At 53.8% G+C, this 13902-nt stretch overlaps 1 protein-coding gene across 1 annotated transcript in view; it reads right to left on the bottom strand.

Annotated features, from left to right (window-relative positions):
• FAM178B (family with sequence similarity 178 member B) overlaps positions 1-13902 on the bottom strand; it is an 86604-nt gene that overhangs the window by 22183 nt on the left and 50519 nt on the right. The window contains exon 12 of the mRNA XM_087863340.1: positions 211-298. Coding sequence (XP_087719466.1) covers positions 211-298 — 88 coding nt within the window. The remainder of the gene's footprint in view (positions 1-210; positions 299-13902) is intronic.

Below are 13902 nucleotides of genomic sequence, written 5' to 3'. Positions count from 1 at the left end.
CAGTGCCTGGCACACAGTACGCATACAGAACAGTAATTGCGGAATGCAAGGATATGAATGAAAAATTCACACTCGACTTGGCTCTCCTGGCCTGAGGCTCCCAACCTTCTGGAAAAGCAGCACGAGCAGGCAGGCCTCAGGGGGAGCCCTCTGCGCACCCACGGGCTTCCTGGGCCCAGGGGATGCTGCACGGCTGAGGCCGAGACTCACCTGGGCCTTCTCTTGCCAGAGAGGGAGTGTCTCTTGCTGGTCCAGCATCTGGGCAATGACCACGAGGCTGAGCTGGCTTCGAAGTTGCCTGTGAAGGAAGGAGCGAGAGGGATGAGGGCTGGGACGCTCGAGAGCCAGTGGGCTGGAAGTGCACGTGGCAGCAGGGTGCGCTCCCAGCCGCCAGCATGGGAGAGGCGTGCTGTCTGGAGTACTTTGCCCCGCTCCTCTGGTTTATAGTATTTATCATTGATTTTAGAAGCAATAAAACATGATGGCAGAGTTAAAAAATAAGCAAAAGGAGGGGCGCCTGGGTGGCTCAGTTGTTAAGCATCTGTCTTTGGCTCAGGGCGTGATCCCGGCGTTCTGGGATCGAGCCCCGCATCGGGCTCCTCCGCTGGGAGCCTGCTTCTTCCTCTCCCACTCCCCTGCTGTGTTCCCTCTCTCGCTGGCTGTCTCTCTCTGTCAAATAAATAAATAAAATCTTAAAAAAAAAAATAAGCAAAAGGAAAGAAATTAAAGTCACTGGTAATTTCAGAGGCTGGCTCAGCAGTGTTTTTCTTCTTAGCTGGTCTCTCTGAGTATCTGTACTTACCTGTGGACACAGAGATAAGGAGCGCTCAACTGCTTTTGCACAGACCTTGGCCTTTTCTGTCCTTTGCAGCATTAGAGGAGCCATCCCAGCCACTGTCAGCCCACGTAGGGTAGTGGAAAGTGGGGCTTGGTTTTTTTTTCACCTGACATCAACTTTCCTTTAGAGCAGCTGCTCACCCAGGCCTGGCCCATGAGAGTCTGAGTGATGGAGCCGCTTAGAGGCGCCCTGGTTGGAATTATCAGCAGAGCGAGTGCCTTTCCAGCAGGGCCACTGATCTGGCAGGAGCTGATCCTACACGTGCTGGTGACCACCCTGCCTCCTCGCGGGACAGCTTGGAGGATGAAGCAAGCAGAGACAGAGAACAGGGCCAGAGCTCTGACAACACCCAGAGCCTGCTGTGCCTGAAGCCCCCAGCCCCTGGACCTTCAGTAGGTCAGTTGGTCATGTGGGCCAATAAAGTGCCTTTGGCTTCGGTCAGTTTGGGCTGGGCTTCTGAGTTTAGCATTAACTAGTCTTAACTGATTCACTCGTGGGGCTAGTAGCTCTTCCTTTTGGGACTGAAGACCTCTGATGGGGATTTCAGACGCTAGAGTGAGGACGAGAGTGAGCTTTGAAAGAGAAGAGAGGAGGGGAGTGGAGACCAGAGGATGATGCTGGGGTGGCAGTGGCTGAGGAGGCTGGAGGGGGTGACGGGAAGAAGGGTTGAGGGCCCCTCCTCTGCCCATGCTCCCTGCCACAGCTCTTGTCCAACAAGAGGGTCACATCTCTCTTGCACCTCCATACACTGTGGCTCCCCCCTTGGGCAGCAGACATCAGCTCCTGGCACAGACCGTGATGTGGCTATAGTCACTAGTTTCTGTCTGCATCAGAAATCAGAGCCACCGTCAGAGGAAGCAAAAGAGAGGTCCGGAAGCTAGAGGAAACATAAGGAACGTGAAGGAAGACGCTTGGGCTAGAAAGAGCTCCTTAGAGGAGAAATGCCCTCAGGTCACAGCACTGCTGGAGGGACCCCCACAGCCACCCTCACCCATACCACTGGAATGACACCACAAGAACTGAAGGACGGGACATCGGGAACGGTCTGCCACAGGCCACCCCAGGAAATGCTAAGCAAGGACTTTGGGGAGGCAGGATCCAGCCTGACCACTTCCGGGCTTGGTGGTCCAGTCTCCACTGCAACTTCCCCAGGGCGAGGCCTGCTGCCGTCCAGGTCTCACATGATGGAGGGAAGTGGGGTAGGAATGGGGAACTGGGGTAGCCACTGGGGTAGGAATGTCTCCTCGAAGTTCCTGTGAGGCTGGGCGGGCTGGTACCACAACCAGGGGCCTTGCTGATTTTCTTAGCACTTCGTCAAGACAGTCAGAAGGATCAACAAAGCAACAGGCTATTGATTAAAAAGAGAAAAAAAGCAGCAGCAGATGGTACCACCATCCATCAGAAAGGAGAATGTGGAAAAGGGGGAAATGCACAGCGGTGGTGAGGGTGTGGGCCCACAGAGGCTCACGCACAGCAGGTGGGGGTTTGAATTGTACACCCACTTTGAGAAACTGCTTCGCAAGATCAACTACAGATGAACGTGTGCTCACTCCATGACCTAGCAGTCCTACGCCTAGGTACTGATGCGCGCACACGCACGCATACACACACACACGGGGGAAGTGCACGTTGAACACACCATGAGAACGCATATCCAGATTGGGCTCCATCTATACGACTCAGTCCTACTCATAATGACAGTGAGCTGAAACGATATCCAAAGGCCCCGAGGATCTTCACAGTGTCATGCGAAAGAAGCCACGTACAAAAGAATACATGTGCATGATTCAATTTCTGTAAAGTACAAAAGTGGCCAAATAGCAGCTTTTGGAAGTCTGCTGGGGGGACCGGCGGGGGGACCGGCAGGTTCTGCTCACGTTGCATTTCTTGCTCTGAGTGTTGGTCTCACACGTGTTCCATGTGACGCAATCCACTGAGCTCTGCGCCGATGGTCTGTGTTCTCTTCTGTTTGTATGTTGCAGTTCGGTAAAACTATTACTTCAAGAAGAAATTCAAGTGGAGGGGGAGACAGGATCGCCAGACTTAGCCAGTAAAAATATAGGATGCCCAGTTAAATTAGAATTTCTTATTGAAAAACAGAGAGTCGTTTTCTTAGCATATGTTCCCCCCTGCAATGTTTCTATTTTATCTGGCAACCCAGGGAGGGGCCAGCCATCCCTGGTCTATTCTTGATCAGGAACACCTGACATGAACCAGCACGGGGCCCTCCCGGGCCCTGTCTCCCTTTAGCCTTGACCCCTGTCCGGGGAGCACCTCAGTGTCCCCACCTGACCTTCTGAGACCTGCGGAGAGGCAGCCTCTTTTAGCCCCATGGGATAGAAAACAGGAGTCCCGCAGCACTCCCCACACCAGACTCTGTGAGCGCAGCCAGACCCTTGCCCCTCACCCAGAGCCCCACCCTCCGTTTTCTCCCGGAGCCCTGGCCATACTACACACCCCCACACACCCCGCATGGCTTCCATCTCATTGGCAGGCAGGACCTGCTCTCCAGCTGTTCCCCAGGAGCCCCAGCAGCAGCTGGCCCGGGAACACAGTGGGAGGTAAATGGCCCCTCTGTGCTGCGGCTCTAAAGCTAACTTGTAGCCAGAGTCAGAAGTCCTGCATCTGGGCTTCATTAATCCAAAACCCAGGCCTGTGTGGGAGCTCCTTTACCCTGCAGAGGGTGGGGAGGGGCCAACCTGGGGGTGGGGGTGCTGGCAGGCCAGCAGAGCAGAGCCTGGGTGGTTCCAGAAGGGAAGGAGCAGACTGGGTGGGTCAGGACAGGCTGCTGTCCAGAAAAGAAGAAAAGCACCAGAAGAAGGACCGGGTGAATGGATGAAAAGGAACCCACATCTGAGGGTGGCATGCTCCCCCTGGCTGTCCCCGCCTGCCCACTGCCTTTCATTCTGACAGCCACCCCCCCCCCTGCCTTTTAAACACAGTCTCCTGTGCTCTCTGCGACATGGGGACAGGGGACAGGACAGCTTTTTAATTTTAGACTGAGACCCTACACTACGGAGGAGAAAACGCACAGACTCACCCCAAATAACACCCAAACTGTGCAGGGGGCAAGCAAAGGGGCCCGTGGGCCCAGCCGAGGTCGGCCAGGGGCTCTTCCTCTCCTAGAAGCTGCCTGACCCCACCCAGCAAGGCCTCCCCGGAACTCAAACCAGACGGACAAAGGAGGACGCAGAAGGCACTGGAGCCATCCCAGCCACTGTCATATAAGGAAACAAGCTCCAGCTCTCCGTGCTCACCCCAGTCCAGGCCTCTGCCTCAGCGCCCCCCCCCCCCACGGGCCTCTGTAAGATCAGGACACTGGATTAGCGCTTAGAGGAGCCTAAAGCACTGCGAAATCTGGAAATGACTTTTCCAAATCCACAGCAGAGCTGGGAAGGGGAATGCAGGCACTCTGCTTCCCAGCCTCCAGCCTTCCCTCCAGCTCCTGCAAGGGGCAGCCCAGCCAGGCGCCAGGCCCCCTGCACGAACTCGGGGGAAGGCAGAGGCACTAACCAGCGCGGGCCGCTAGGATGTCGGGGCAACGACCCTGGTCGGCGCAGCCCCCTCTGGTGCCCCTCGCCTTCACTTGTTCGGAGGGGAACCAGGCCCTGCCAAGGCTGAACTACCCTAAAAGGCCACCAGGCATCTGGCCAAAGGCGTGAGCTGCCTTTTCCATGTCTCTAGGGCAGTCCAGGAAGCAACAACCGGGGCCTGTTCCGCTGTGGAAATGCTGCCCAACACCCTGCCTCAGGGCATCTGAAGGACCGTCCACGCTGCCTCTCGGGCATCACGGCCACCCCTCCCGCCACTGCCTCCCCCCACCCCGCCCCCAGTCCTTCACTTGGAGCCTACCCTGAACGACAGCATATCCGACCCAGGCAGGAAGAACCAGGGCCTGGCTCCGAGCTCAGGGCAACCTCCTCGGGAGTCGGCCCTGTCATCCGTACACATACCGGGACCCTTGTGAGGGCGGGGCTTGCACCGTGCAGCCACAGATCCTTACGGGGGACCACCGCACGGCAACATGAAGGATCCATGCGCAAGAGCTCACGTCTACGTGGATGACTCCCACAAACAAAGTGTTGACGCTGTGCCGAGGGAGCCGGACCCAAGAGAGAACACTGACCAGGATCCCGTTTATGCACAGGTTCAAAACCAGGCAAAACGAAGCGATGGGATAGAAGTCAGGGAAGTGGTTTTCTTTGTAGAGGGAATGCCTGGGAGGGGCCCGAGGGGGCTTCTGGGGAGCGGGTGATGGTCTGCCCTATGATGTAGCGGTCGTTACACAGACGGTCCCTTTTGCAAAGTGCGCCGATGTGTCCTTTCCTGCATGGACATTATATAAGTAGAAAGGTTACTAGTACTTGGTAAATAAAGTTCATGTGAACAATTACAACCCGACTCCCATCCTCTTTATCCTCCTACTTCCTTTCTTTTTTCCGGCATCGTGATGAAATCCGAAGAACCTCAGGCTTAGAACACATCTTAAAAGTCACCTGATCTAGGCGGCGCCTGACTGGCTCAGTTGGTAGAGCATGTGACTCTTGATTTCAGGGTTGTAAGTCATGAGTTCAAGTCCCATGTTGGGCGTAGAGCTTACTTAAAAAAAAAGTCACGCCATCTAATACCCGCATATTTGTCCATTTACTTAGGCCCTCCCCGGACCTGAGGGAGGTGGCCTTTATTTCCCACAACTATCTCTTCTCTATGTATGCCACGTCCATACTCTTCTCTGAGAACTTTTTGCTGCTGTGGGTTGGGTCCTCTGAAGGCCCTGGGGGTTGTCAGCATGATCGTCAGGGAGGTGCTGGGAGCTGGCCCTGACGCACCTCTTCCGGGCTGCCCCGCCATGCGAGGCAGATCGCAGACTGAGCCCAAAGTCTTTCTCACACGTCCTGCTGTCAAATCCCATTTCCCAGATCCTGTGGTGAACTGTGCAGCTGGGTCTCCCTTTTCCTCTCAGACTGTCAGTGTGGTTTGCGGAGATCTACGGGGATCTTCCGTTCCCTGTCAGTTGTATTCAGGTCATGTGTGAGTCTGACTATTGTTCCATTAATGGCCTCATCTGAGACACTGGGTCTGCCCTGACCAACCTGTCAGTGAAGAGAAGACTCTGGGGGCCCCGGGGGCCTGCCCTCCAGGCGGACTCTGCCGGCCAGCAGCACCTTGTGACGAGGAGCCCGGCTGCTTTGCATCAATCGCTCAGCCCACATTTCTCACGTTGTCCTCAGGATAGACGGTAGTCTCTACCGAGCGCCTTACAGAAACCCAGACAGTCCTCTCCAGAGTACTATTCTGGTTGGCCTGTCAAAACATAAATGAGGCTAGTCGGGTATGATTTATTCTCAGGAATCCTAGAAAGCAGAGCTTCCTTTTCTATGTGCTCACAAACCGTCCCTGGGGAATGATGTGGGGGGCGCCTCAAGCCCGCCATGCTCCTTCTGCACCCTCCCTCCCCACCTCTGGAGGTCTCCGTGGACTCAGGGGACCCCCTCTGCTCCTCTCCCAGGACCGACGGGGGACGGGGGTGGGGGGGGGACGTCCTTGTACCACAGGGGACTTAAACCCATTCCGCACAGCCGGATGCTGCCACAGTGTCTCTCCCCGTGCTGTCTAAGGCTTCAAGTCCCTTTGAGGATTTGTGGCGTCCAGATGAAAAATTATGCTCCTCGACAAAGAGAAGCAAAATAGGAATCACGTAGTGTTGCTCTCTCTTCATCAGTGTCAATATTTCACTGCCAGCCCAAAACATCATTCCTTCCTTCAAAAACAACTCTGCAGAAGCCCCTCCTACGGGCCTCAGTTTTCCCCACGGGTGCTAACACCGGTCCTCGCTATTTGTCCATCTGCCTTGTTTTCGCGTCCTACTTTCCATCTTCCATAACTTTTAAAATCCGAGATAGTGCTTGAGCTCTGGGTGCAGCCCCTGGCAGCCTTCAGATACTTCCTTCTTTCTCCTTACGGGTTCATTCGCAATCCACATTCAAAGTGTTACTGCACCCCGTCTCCGAGCCCGCCCGAGCCGTCTCTCTGTTTGGAGTTGGCTCCTATAAAACCAGTTCTAGGCTCTTTGAGATCTGCCTTCCAGAAGCAACTGCTCCGTGAGCAGGCACACGAGTCCCTCCTCCATGCCAGGCTCCAAGGGCCCAGAGAGCTCCTCCCTCAAGAGGCCCACAGTCCAGGGGGTTAGCCAAAGGCGCTGACAACCAGGGCCCTGTGTCAGGAGGTCTCTCGGGAGAGTTGCCTTGGTCCGAGCCCAGTCTTGAGGGCGAGGAAGTGTTGACCAAGCAAAGAGGAGGAGAGGGAAAAGGGAAGATGGTGAAAGGTTCCAAGACAAATCCTGAGCTGGGGTGGCTGCCTGCCGGGGACACTAGGAAGGGGGATAAGGTAGGATCGGGAAAGAAGGCACAGAGGCCTAGTATGCCACTGTTTGAAATTCATCCCGAGAACAGAAGCCTGAGGGACTTTAAAGAAGCGAAGGAGGGACTTTAAAGAAGCGAAGGAGTGACTTGGCCGGCTGCGCATCTGAAGGGAGGTGACGCTGGTGGACAGTGCAGGCGTGCGTCAGACGGGGAACAGCCTGGAAGGAGGCAGCAATCCAGGGGCTCTGCGGTAAGAGCTGGAACTGTGCGAGGGTGATGGGAGAGGTGGCTATTGTTGGGGAGGAGGAGCTTGAGGGGACACGAGGTGACCCCCGACTCTCAGGCTTTAGGCGGTGGGCAGGTGCTGATATCATCATGGGGCCATAGAAGACAGAAGGTGGTCCTCCCCAGAAGGTGGTGACTTCTGATCCGCACACGCTAAACCTGAAATACTTGTCCACGCAGATCTGGTGCTTAGCAAAGAAGTCCGGCCACAGGTGTTGACGCGGGAGCCCCTGGCACGTAGCCGTGGATGTGGATGTGGATGAGACGGGGTCTCAGGTCGAGTTCCCCAGGAGGTGGACTTTGAAGCGGAGGTGAGTATGCAGGGAGAAGGGGAGACGGGTGCTCTTGGGATGACCTCCTGTAGGGACGAAGGAAGCAGGTCTGGGCCAAAGGGGAAAGCCAGGCTGGAACGCAGTCGCAGCAAAGCCCTCGGCTGACCCCGCAAGGACCTCTGGGGCTGGCAAGGTCCTTCAGAGACATCTCGGATCGAGGCAGAGGGGTAGGCCTTCGTGCCCCCAGCACTGGGCTTCTCCCATAGAAGGCACCTAATCTCAGGTAAGGCAACCGTGTTCAGCAAAGGCAGTTCCTGGGGTGGGCTGGCAGGGTGATGCTCAGCAGCTGGGGCGGGGGCACCAGAGTCCTGAAGCGGGGTCACATGGACAGAGCACCGCAGTGCCCAGCCTGGAAAGCTCCCCCAGACCGTGCAGAGTGACCACAGGAGAGAGACTGGGGCAGAACCCCCGGGCACACTGAGGCTTGAGGAGCAGCTGCGAGCTTAATTCCTTGGAGGAAGGAACTGGATGATGGCGACTGAGAAGGAATGGCCAAAGAAGGAGAGGGGAGTTGGGAGAATGATCTTGTGAAGCCAAGGAAGAGAACGATAAGCTTATTCCTGAGGAAGGGCCATGTAGGTCAGTGGTGGTAAGGCGGTTTGTTTAGAGTGTCACATGAGGTACGTCCCCTCTACTCCTGGCTCTTTAGGTCACTCCTGTCACCCTTACCTGTGCACCCACTCATAAAGGCGAGCCAGATCCTCTTCGGCCACAACCCCTCACACTCCTGGCTTCATCAGACCCACTTTTTCTCTATTGCCCTCTCGGCTCCAGCATGGCCCCTCAACCCCTAGACGTGATCTTCATCTTGCCTCTTGTTCCTCCATATTTTGAGACCTTCTAAAATTTTGAGGTTTTTGGACTGTGGCTGCCTCCTTCTAGAATATTCCGACCTTGCCCACCCCCAGAGCCCGAAACGTGTTTTCTCAGGTGAGAACTCCCTCTGACACTCTGAACTCTGAAGAATCCACCATGTGTCCAGGGTGGGCAGGGTTCAGAATGCCTGTTTCAGGTGAATGGAGCAAGGGAGAGCAGGGGAAGGGAAACTGAGAGGTGTAGTAGGAGCTGGAGGGGGGGGGGGTGGCCAAACTGCTGTTCTAAGGTAGGAGACACACGAGCGCACGTATTTGCTGAGGAAGAGCCAGTAGTGAACAAAAAGTGAAAAGTACAGGAATAAGGGACGACTGCAGAAGGCCTGGAAGGGGCAGGACTGCTGGGGTCCTGAGTATGGGAGGTGAGGTCAGGAGAAAAGCAAGGAGGTAAGCTGTGGGTCCCCTAGGTGTGTGGGTGGCTGGCAGTCAGACAGTAGAAAAAGAAGGGGCAGTGCTGTTTGCTGGAGTAGAAATTCAGCACCAGGAAGCATGATGACGTCTGGAATCTGCTGAGGGCCCAAGGAGGCCGGCCAGCCGTTCAGAGTGAGCGGGTCCTGGCCAGCCAGAAGGGACCAGGGGCCCATGGAGGGACAGGCCACGTGTGGTGGCACACAGGAAGGGAGTTGTGGTGGAGCAAGGAGCCAGGACAGGAAGGCAGCAGGGGCAGATGGGCTGGGAGAGAAGAACTGGTCTAGGGCCTGCACCGAGCTGGGGGTGGGTGGGTGGGCATGACACCCCACTATGGTGCAGCCCTTGGCCCTGCCCGGTGGGGAGCGAGCAGCCCAGCCCCCAGCAGCATGGACCACGAAGGAAAACAAGGACTTGGGGAACGCTATGGGGCGCCTGCACGTGCCATGGCTCTTATCCCCAGTGTGCAAAGACCTGAAGCCTCTGAAGGCCAGCTCCTCCCAGGGCTCCTGCGCTTGGACTTGGGCAGCCCGCTGCTCCTTGCTGGTCAGAATCAGGCGGATCCGGCAGCCTGCTCAAGCCGGTTCCATCTTCCCCTCTACGTTGGAGGCCGCAGTGAAACAGCATGCACCATATTTAATAAACATTCGCGGGTGGTGAAGGAGGCGAGTCCTGGAGTCTGCGCACATCAGCTTTCAGGGGAGTGAAAGCCACCCTCGGCCTCTGTAGAAGCTGGAGGGCCGAGTCCCCCCTGTTCCCCGCCCCCAGCTCCCTGAAGCTCCCCGAGAGGGGCCAGGGTCCCAAGACAGACTCTCCTCCAAGGGAAATCTTCCCATTGGCCCCATTTCAAATGGTTTGCTCTAAGTATCTACTTTCATTTCTCATGGTTGAGCTCAACTGTGCCTTAAATTTACAGTGCACCCCCGAAGTCTTGGTCAACAAGGTCGGGGGCGGGGGGAGGTGTGTGTGTGCCTCACACAAATGTTGGTGGAAGTTCTCGCTTTGTGCTTAACCAGTCAGTAGACTAAGAATGTGACAGAATGCACAACAGTACGCCCTCCTTCCTGGGGTCAATCTGGGCACTGAGCCCAGTGGGGCAGCCCCCAGCAAGCTCCTCCAACACGGCCACCACGGGGAGCGGGGGGCGGGGGGTGGCTGGCTAAAGACCACAGTGAATTCAGTGAGGCTGTAAAGACGAATTAGAAGCTCTTTCGGATCCAATTCGGAATGACTGCCAAAACATACCTTGAAGTGAAAAAAAGGACAGGGAGAACATGCACGGAAGCCCAGATGAGAAATGGAGGCAGGCTAGGTGGCTGGCAGGGGTAAGGGCACACTTTCAAATAGGTGTTCCCTGGGGCCTTTTGAATTTTGTTCTATTTGAATGCTTTATCTATTTAGAAAAGTAACCTAAAATTTCTAAGTAAACAAATAGATAATTCCCATCCCTCTTTCTTCGCAAAGCTGGTGGCAGGAATTACCACTCTAGCTGATGTGTCTGTTTGAAAGTGAGGTGAGGGGGCGCCTGGGCGGCACAGCGGTTAAGCGTCTGCCTTCGGCTCGGGGCGTGATCCCGGCGATCTGGGATCGAGCCCCACATCAGGCTCTTCTGCTATGAGCCTGCTTCTTCCTCTCCCACTCCCCCTGCTTGTGTTCCCTCTCTCGCTGGCTGTCTCTCTCTCTGTCGAATAAATAATTTAATAAAATCTTTAAAAAAAAAAAAAAAGAAAGTGAGGTGAGGGAGCCCCTGGGTGGCTCAGTCGGTGGCCTGCCTTCAGCTTGGGTCATGATCTCGGGATCCTGGGATCGGGCCCTGCTTCAGGCTCCTTGCTCAGCAGTGGGTCTGCTTCTCCCTCTCCCTCTCCTGTGATCTCTCTCGCTCTTGCTCTCTCTCAGATAAATAAATAAAATCTAAAAAAAAAAAATGAGGCAAGGCTGTTCTATTATATTCACTCCTGGCATTTAAGGAACACTTGGCAAGAGCTCTGGAGTTACAAAGACACCCTGTAAAAGACATGGATCCCTGAAATCAGTTTGACTCAATTAACAGAAGAACGACATCATCCATCTAGGATAGGATGAAGATAGTCTCAAATCTGCTGGGAAAGGTGGGCTATGAAGAGAAAAAAAAAGTTGGTGTTGGCCCCACTGGCTCTTCAGAGGTGGGAAAATCTTAGATCCCTGTCTCTTATCTTTGAAGAATAGATTCCAGATGGGATTAAGAACCAAGAGTGAACAAAGTTACTGTAAGTACTGAGAGAAATAGAACATAATATTTTTGTGATCTTGGGGTGGGGAAGGCTTTTCTTTTTAAGACAGATTCAATTAGAATCAACTCTCTATACCATCCACATAACTTTTCTGTAAAGCTAAATCTATTCTAAAATAAAATTTCAGGGGCGCCTGGGTGGCACAGCAGTTAAGCGCCTGCCTTCGGCTCAGGGCGTGATCCCGGAGTTCTGGGATCGAGCCCCACATCAGGCTCCTCCGCTATGAGCCTGCTTCTTCCTGTCCCACTCCCCCTGCTTGTGTTCCCTCTCTCGCTGGCTGTCTCTATCTCTGTCAAATAAATAAATAAAAATCTTTAAAAAAATAAAATAAAATAAAATAAAATTTCAAAAGACCCAAAACCTTAGTTCGCCGAAAGATATCATGCACAAAGGTTTAAAAAGGATGATGTGCAAAAAAAAAAAAAAAAAAAAAGGACGATGTATAGACTTAGAAGAAAATACAGCACTGAAACAGACTTAATAAGCAATTATCAATACGTTAATAAGATTAATTGCCCCATAGAAAATGGGCAAGAAGCATCAAGATATAATTTACAATAAGAGAAACACAAAAGGCCAATAAGCATATGAAAAGATTCTCAATTTCACTGGCAGTCAGAGAAATAAAAATCAGAACCATGGGATCACACTTTTCACTTACCAGATGGACTAAAACTTAAAAACAAAACTGAGAATACACAGTGGAGAAACAGACATTTTCACGCCCATTGGTGGTACTATTAATTGATACAGCTTTTTTTGGAGGCCAAATTTTAAATGTACATACCTTAGGACTTCAATTTCACTTCAGAGTTTATCCTATAGAAATATTCGCATCGATGTGCAAAGCTTGTACCCCGGATGAATACCCAGGATAGGGAACTGGTTGCGTGTGCACGAGGGAACACGACACACCATGAAAATGAATGCGGTTCATCATACACATACATACACGTATGTACACGTACACATACATGTGTATATATGCATGAAAGTGAGACAGACAGGGGTGCCTGGCTGGGTCCGTCCGTAGAGCATGCAACTCTTAATCTTAGGGTCGTGAGTTCAAGCCCCACGTTATGCATGGAGCCTACTTTAAAACAAAAAAGAAAGAAAGAAAAGAAAGTAAGAAAAAGAAGTACCAGTAATGTGGCCTGTTGGGAGCAAACGGGAAATTGGGGCTGGACAACATGGGCCCCGGAGGCATCTGGACCTGGTGTGGAAGGTAAGGCAGACACGATAATCCCATGTATCCACAGAGCGGACAGACTTTGAGGGAGGAGGAGACAGAATGCCACGGCCACCATCCATCCAGGTGAGAGACAGGACATGAAAGCAGGAACAGGTGGGACAGAGGTGGCTGAGACCCAGACAGGTACCTGTTTTCACGGAGCTAAGATGGACAGGCAACCACAAGCAAGGATTTGGGATTTGAAAGTCAGAATGGACAGGATTTAGGATGAACAGGCATAATGGGCTGGGGTTGGGAGAGACCTCTAAGACTACAATTTCTGGCTCTGTGACACAGTGGACTAGCTGTTTGGGGCTGAGCAGGGAGCCTGGAGGCAGAGGTCAGCCTTCAGCCTCTTCAGTCATATGGGAAAAAGTCCCATGAGACATCTGGGCTTAGTGCAGATGGCACCCACTGAGGCACTGCTTTAGTGTTCACACTTAAAGGCCTTGGACAGAGCTTCTAGAAGCCCAGTTCTTTCAAATACAGAGCAACAACTTCCCTTTCAGGACTGTGGAGAAGCCTCCTCTCTTTATTGACAGACAAGAGACTGAACTCTCCATGTCAGGACTGAAGCTGAGCTCAGGATGACTGCGCCCACGTGGGCCCTGGGATATGGGTCTGAATGGGATGCCAAGCCTGCTTCCAGAAGCCGCCTCTGGGGAGGGAGATGCCGGGGAATGGCCCCAGTGGAGGGTTACTGCGGACGTGCCTGTGAAGGCTGGGGGGGTCTTCCTGAAGGGCCCCAGGACAGGTCTGGTTGGAAGGGTGGGGAGGGCCATCGTTCCAGGTGTTAGGAGAGGAGAGATGAGGAATGCTCTGCTGCAGGAAGGGCAAGGAATCCCTATGGCTCTGGCCTAAAGTGGGGAAAGGAAGGAGGAGAGGAGAGACTGGGTGGGGCCTGTCCAGTGAATGGGCCTCATCTCCCCGTGGGCGGAGTTTGTTCACCTCCTTCATTCATTTGAAAAGAATTGACAGAGTGCCAACAGCGTGTCAGGCACTGTTCTGGATCCTGGGGGATATGGGAGAGACTCCACTAAGGGACCTGCTCTCCTGGAGGGAACATGGAGGAGAGGCACCATAAATAAAGAACAAACAGTAAGATACATTTCTGGCAGAAAGCCATGCTGTGCAGAAAATAAAGCAGGGTGATGAGAGTTTGGGAGAGCGGTAGGGGAGGAGTAGGGGACATAATGCAGCTGAGGTCTGAGTGACATGAAGGAACCCCCTACCAAGGACTGGGAAGCAGCAGGCAGGGGGGAGGAGGAGGGGGCGGTGCTGCAGTCAGAAGCTAATTGTATAAG

The sequence above is a fragment of the Ursus americanus genome, chromosome 7, assembly GCF_024610735.1.
Source record: "Ursus americanus isolate L20-20 chromosome 7, mUrsAme1.1.p, whole genome shotgun sequence".
Lineage (NCBI taxonomy): Eukaryota > Metazoa > Chordata > Mammalia > Carnivora > Ursidae > Ursus > Ursus americanus.
This window is presented reverse-complemented; position numbering and strand designations above follow the sequence as displayed.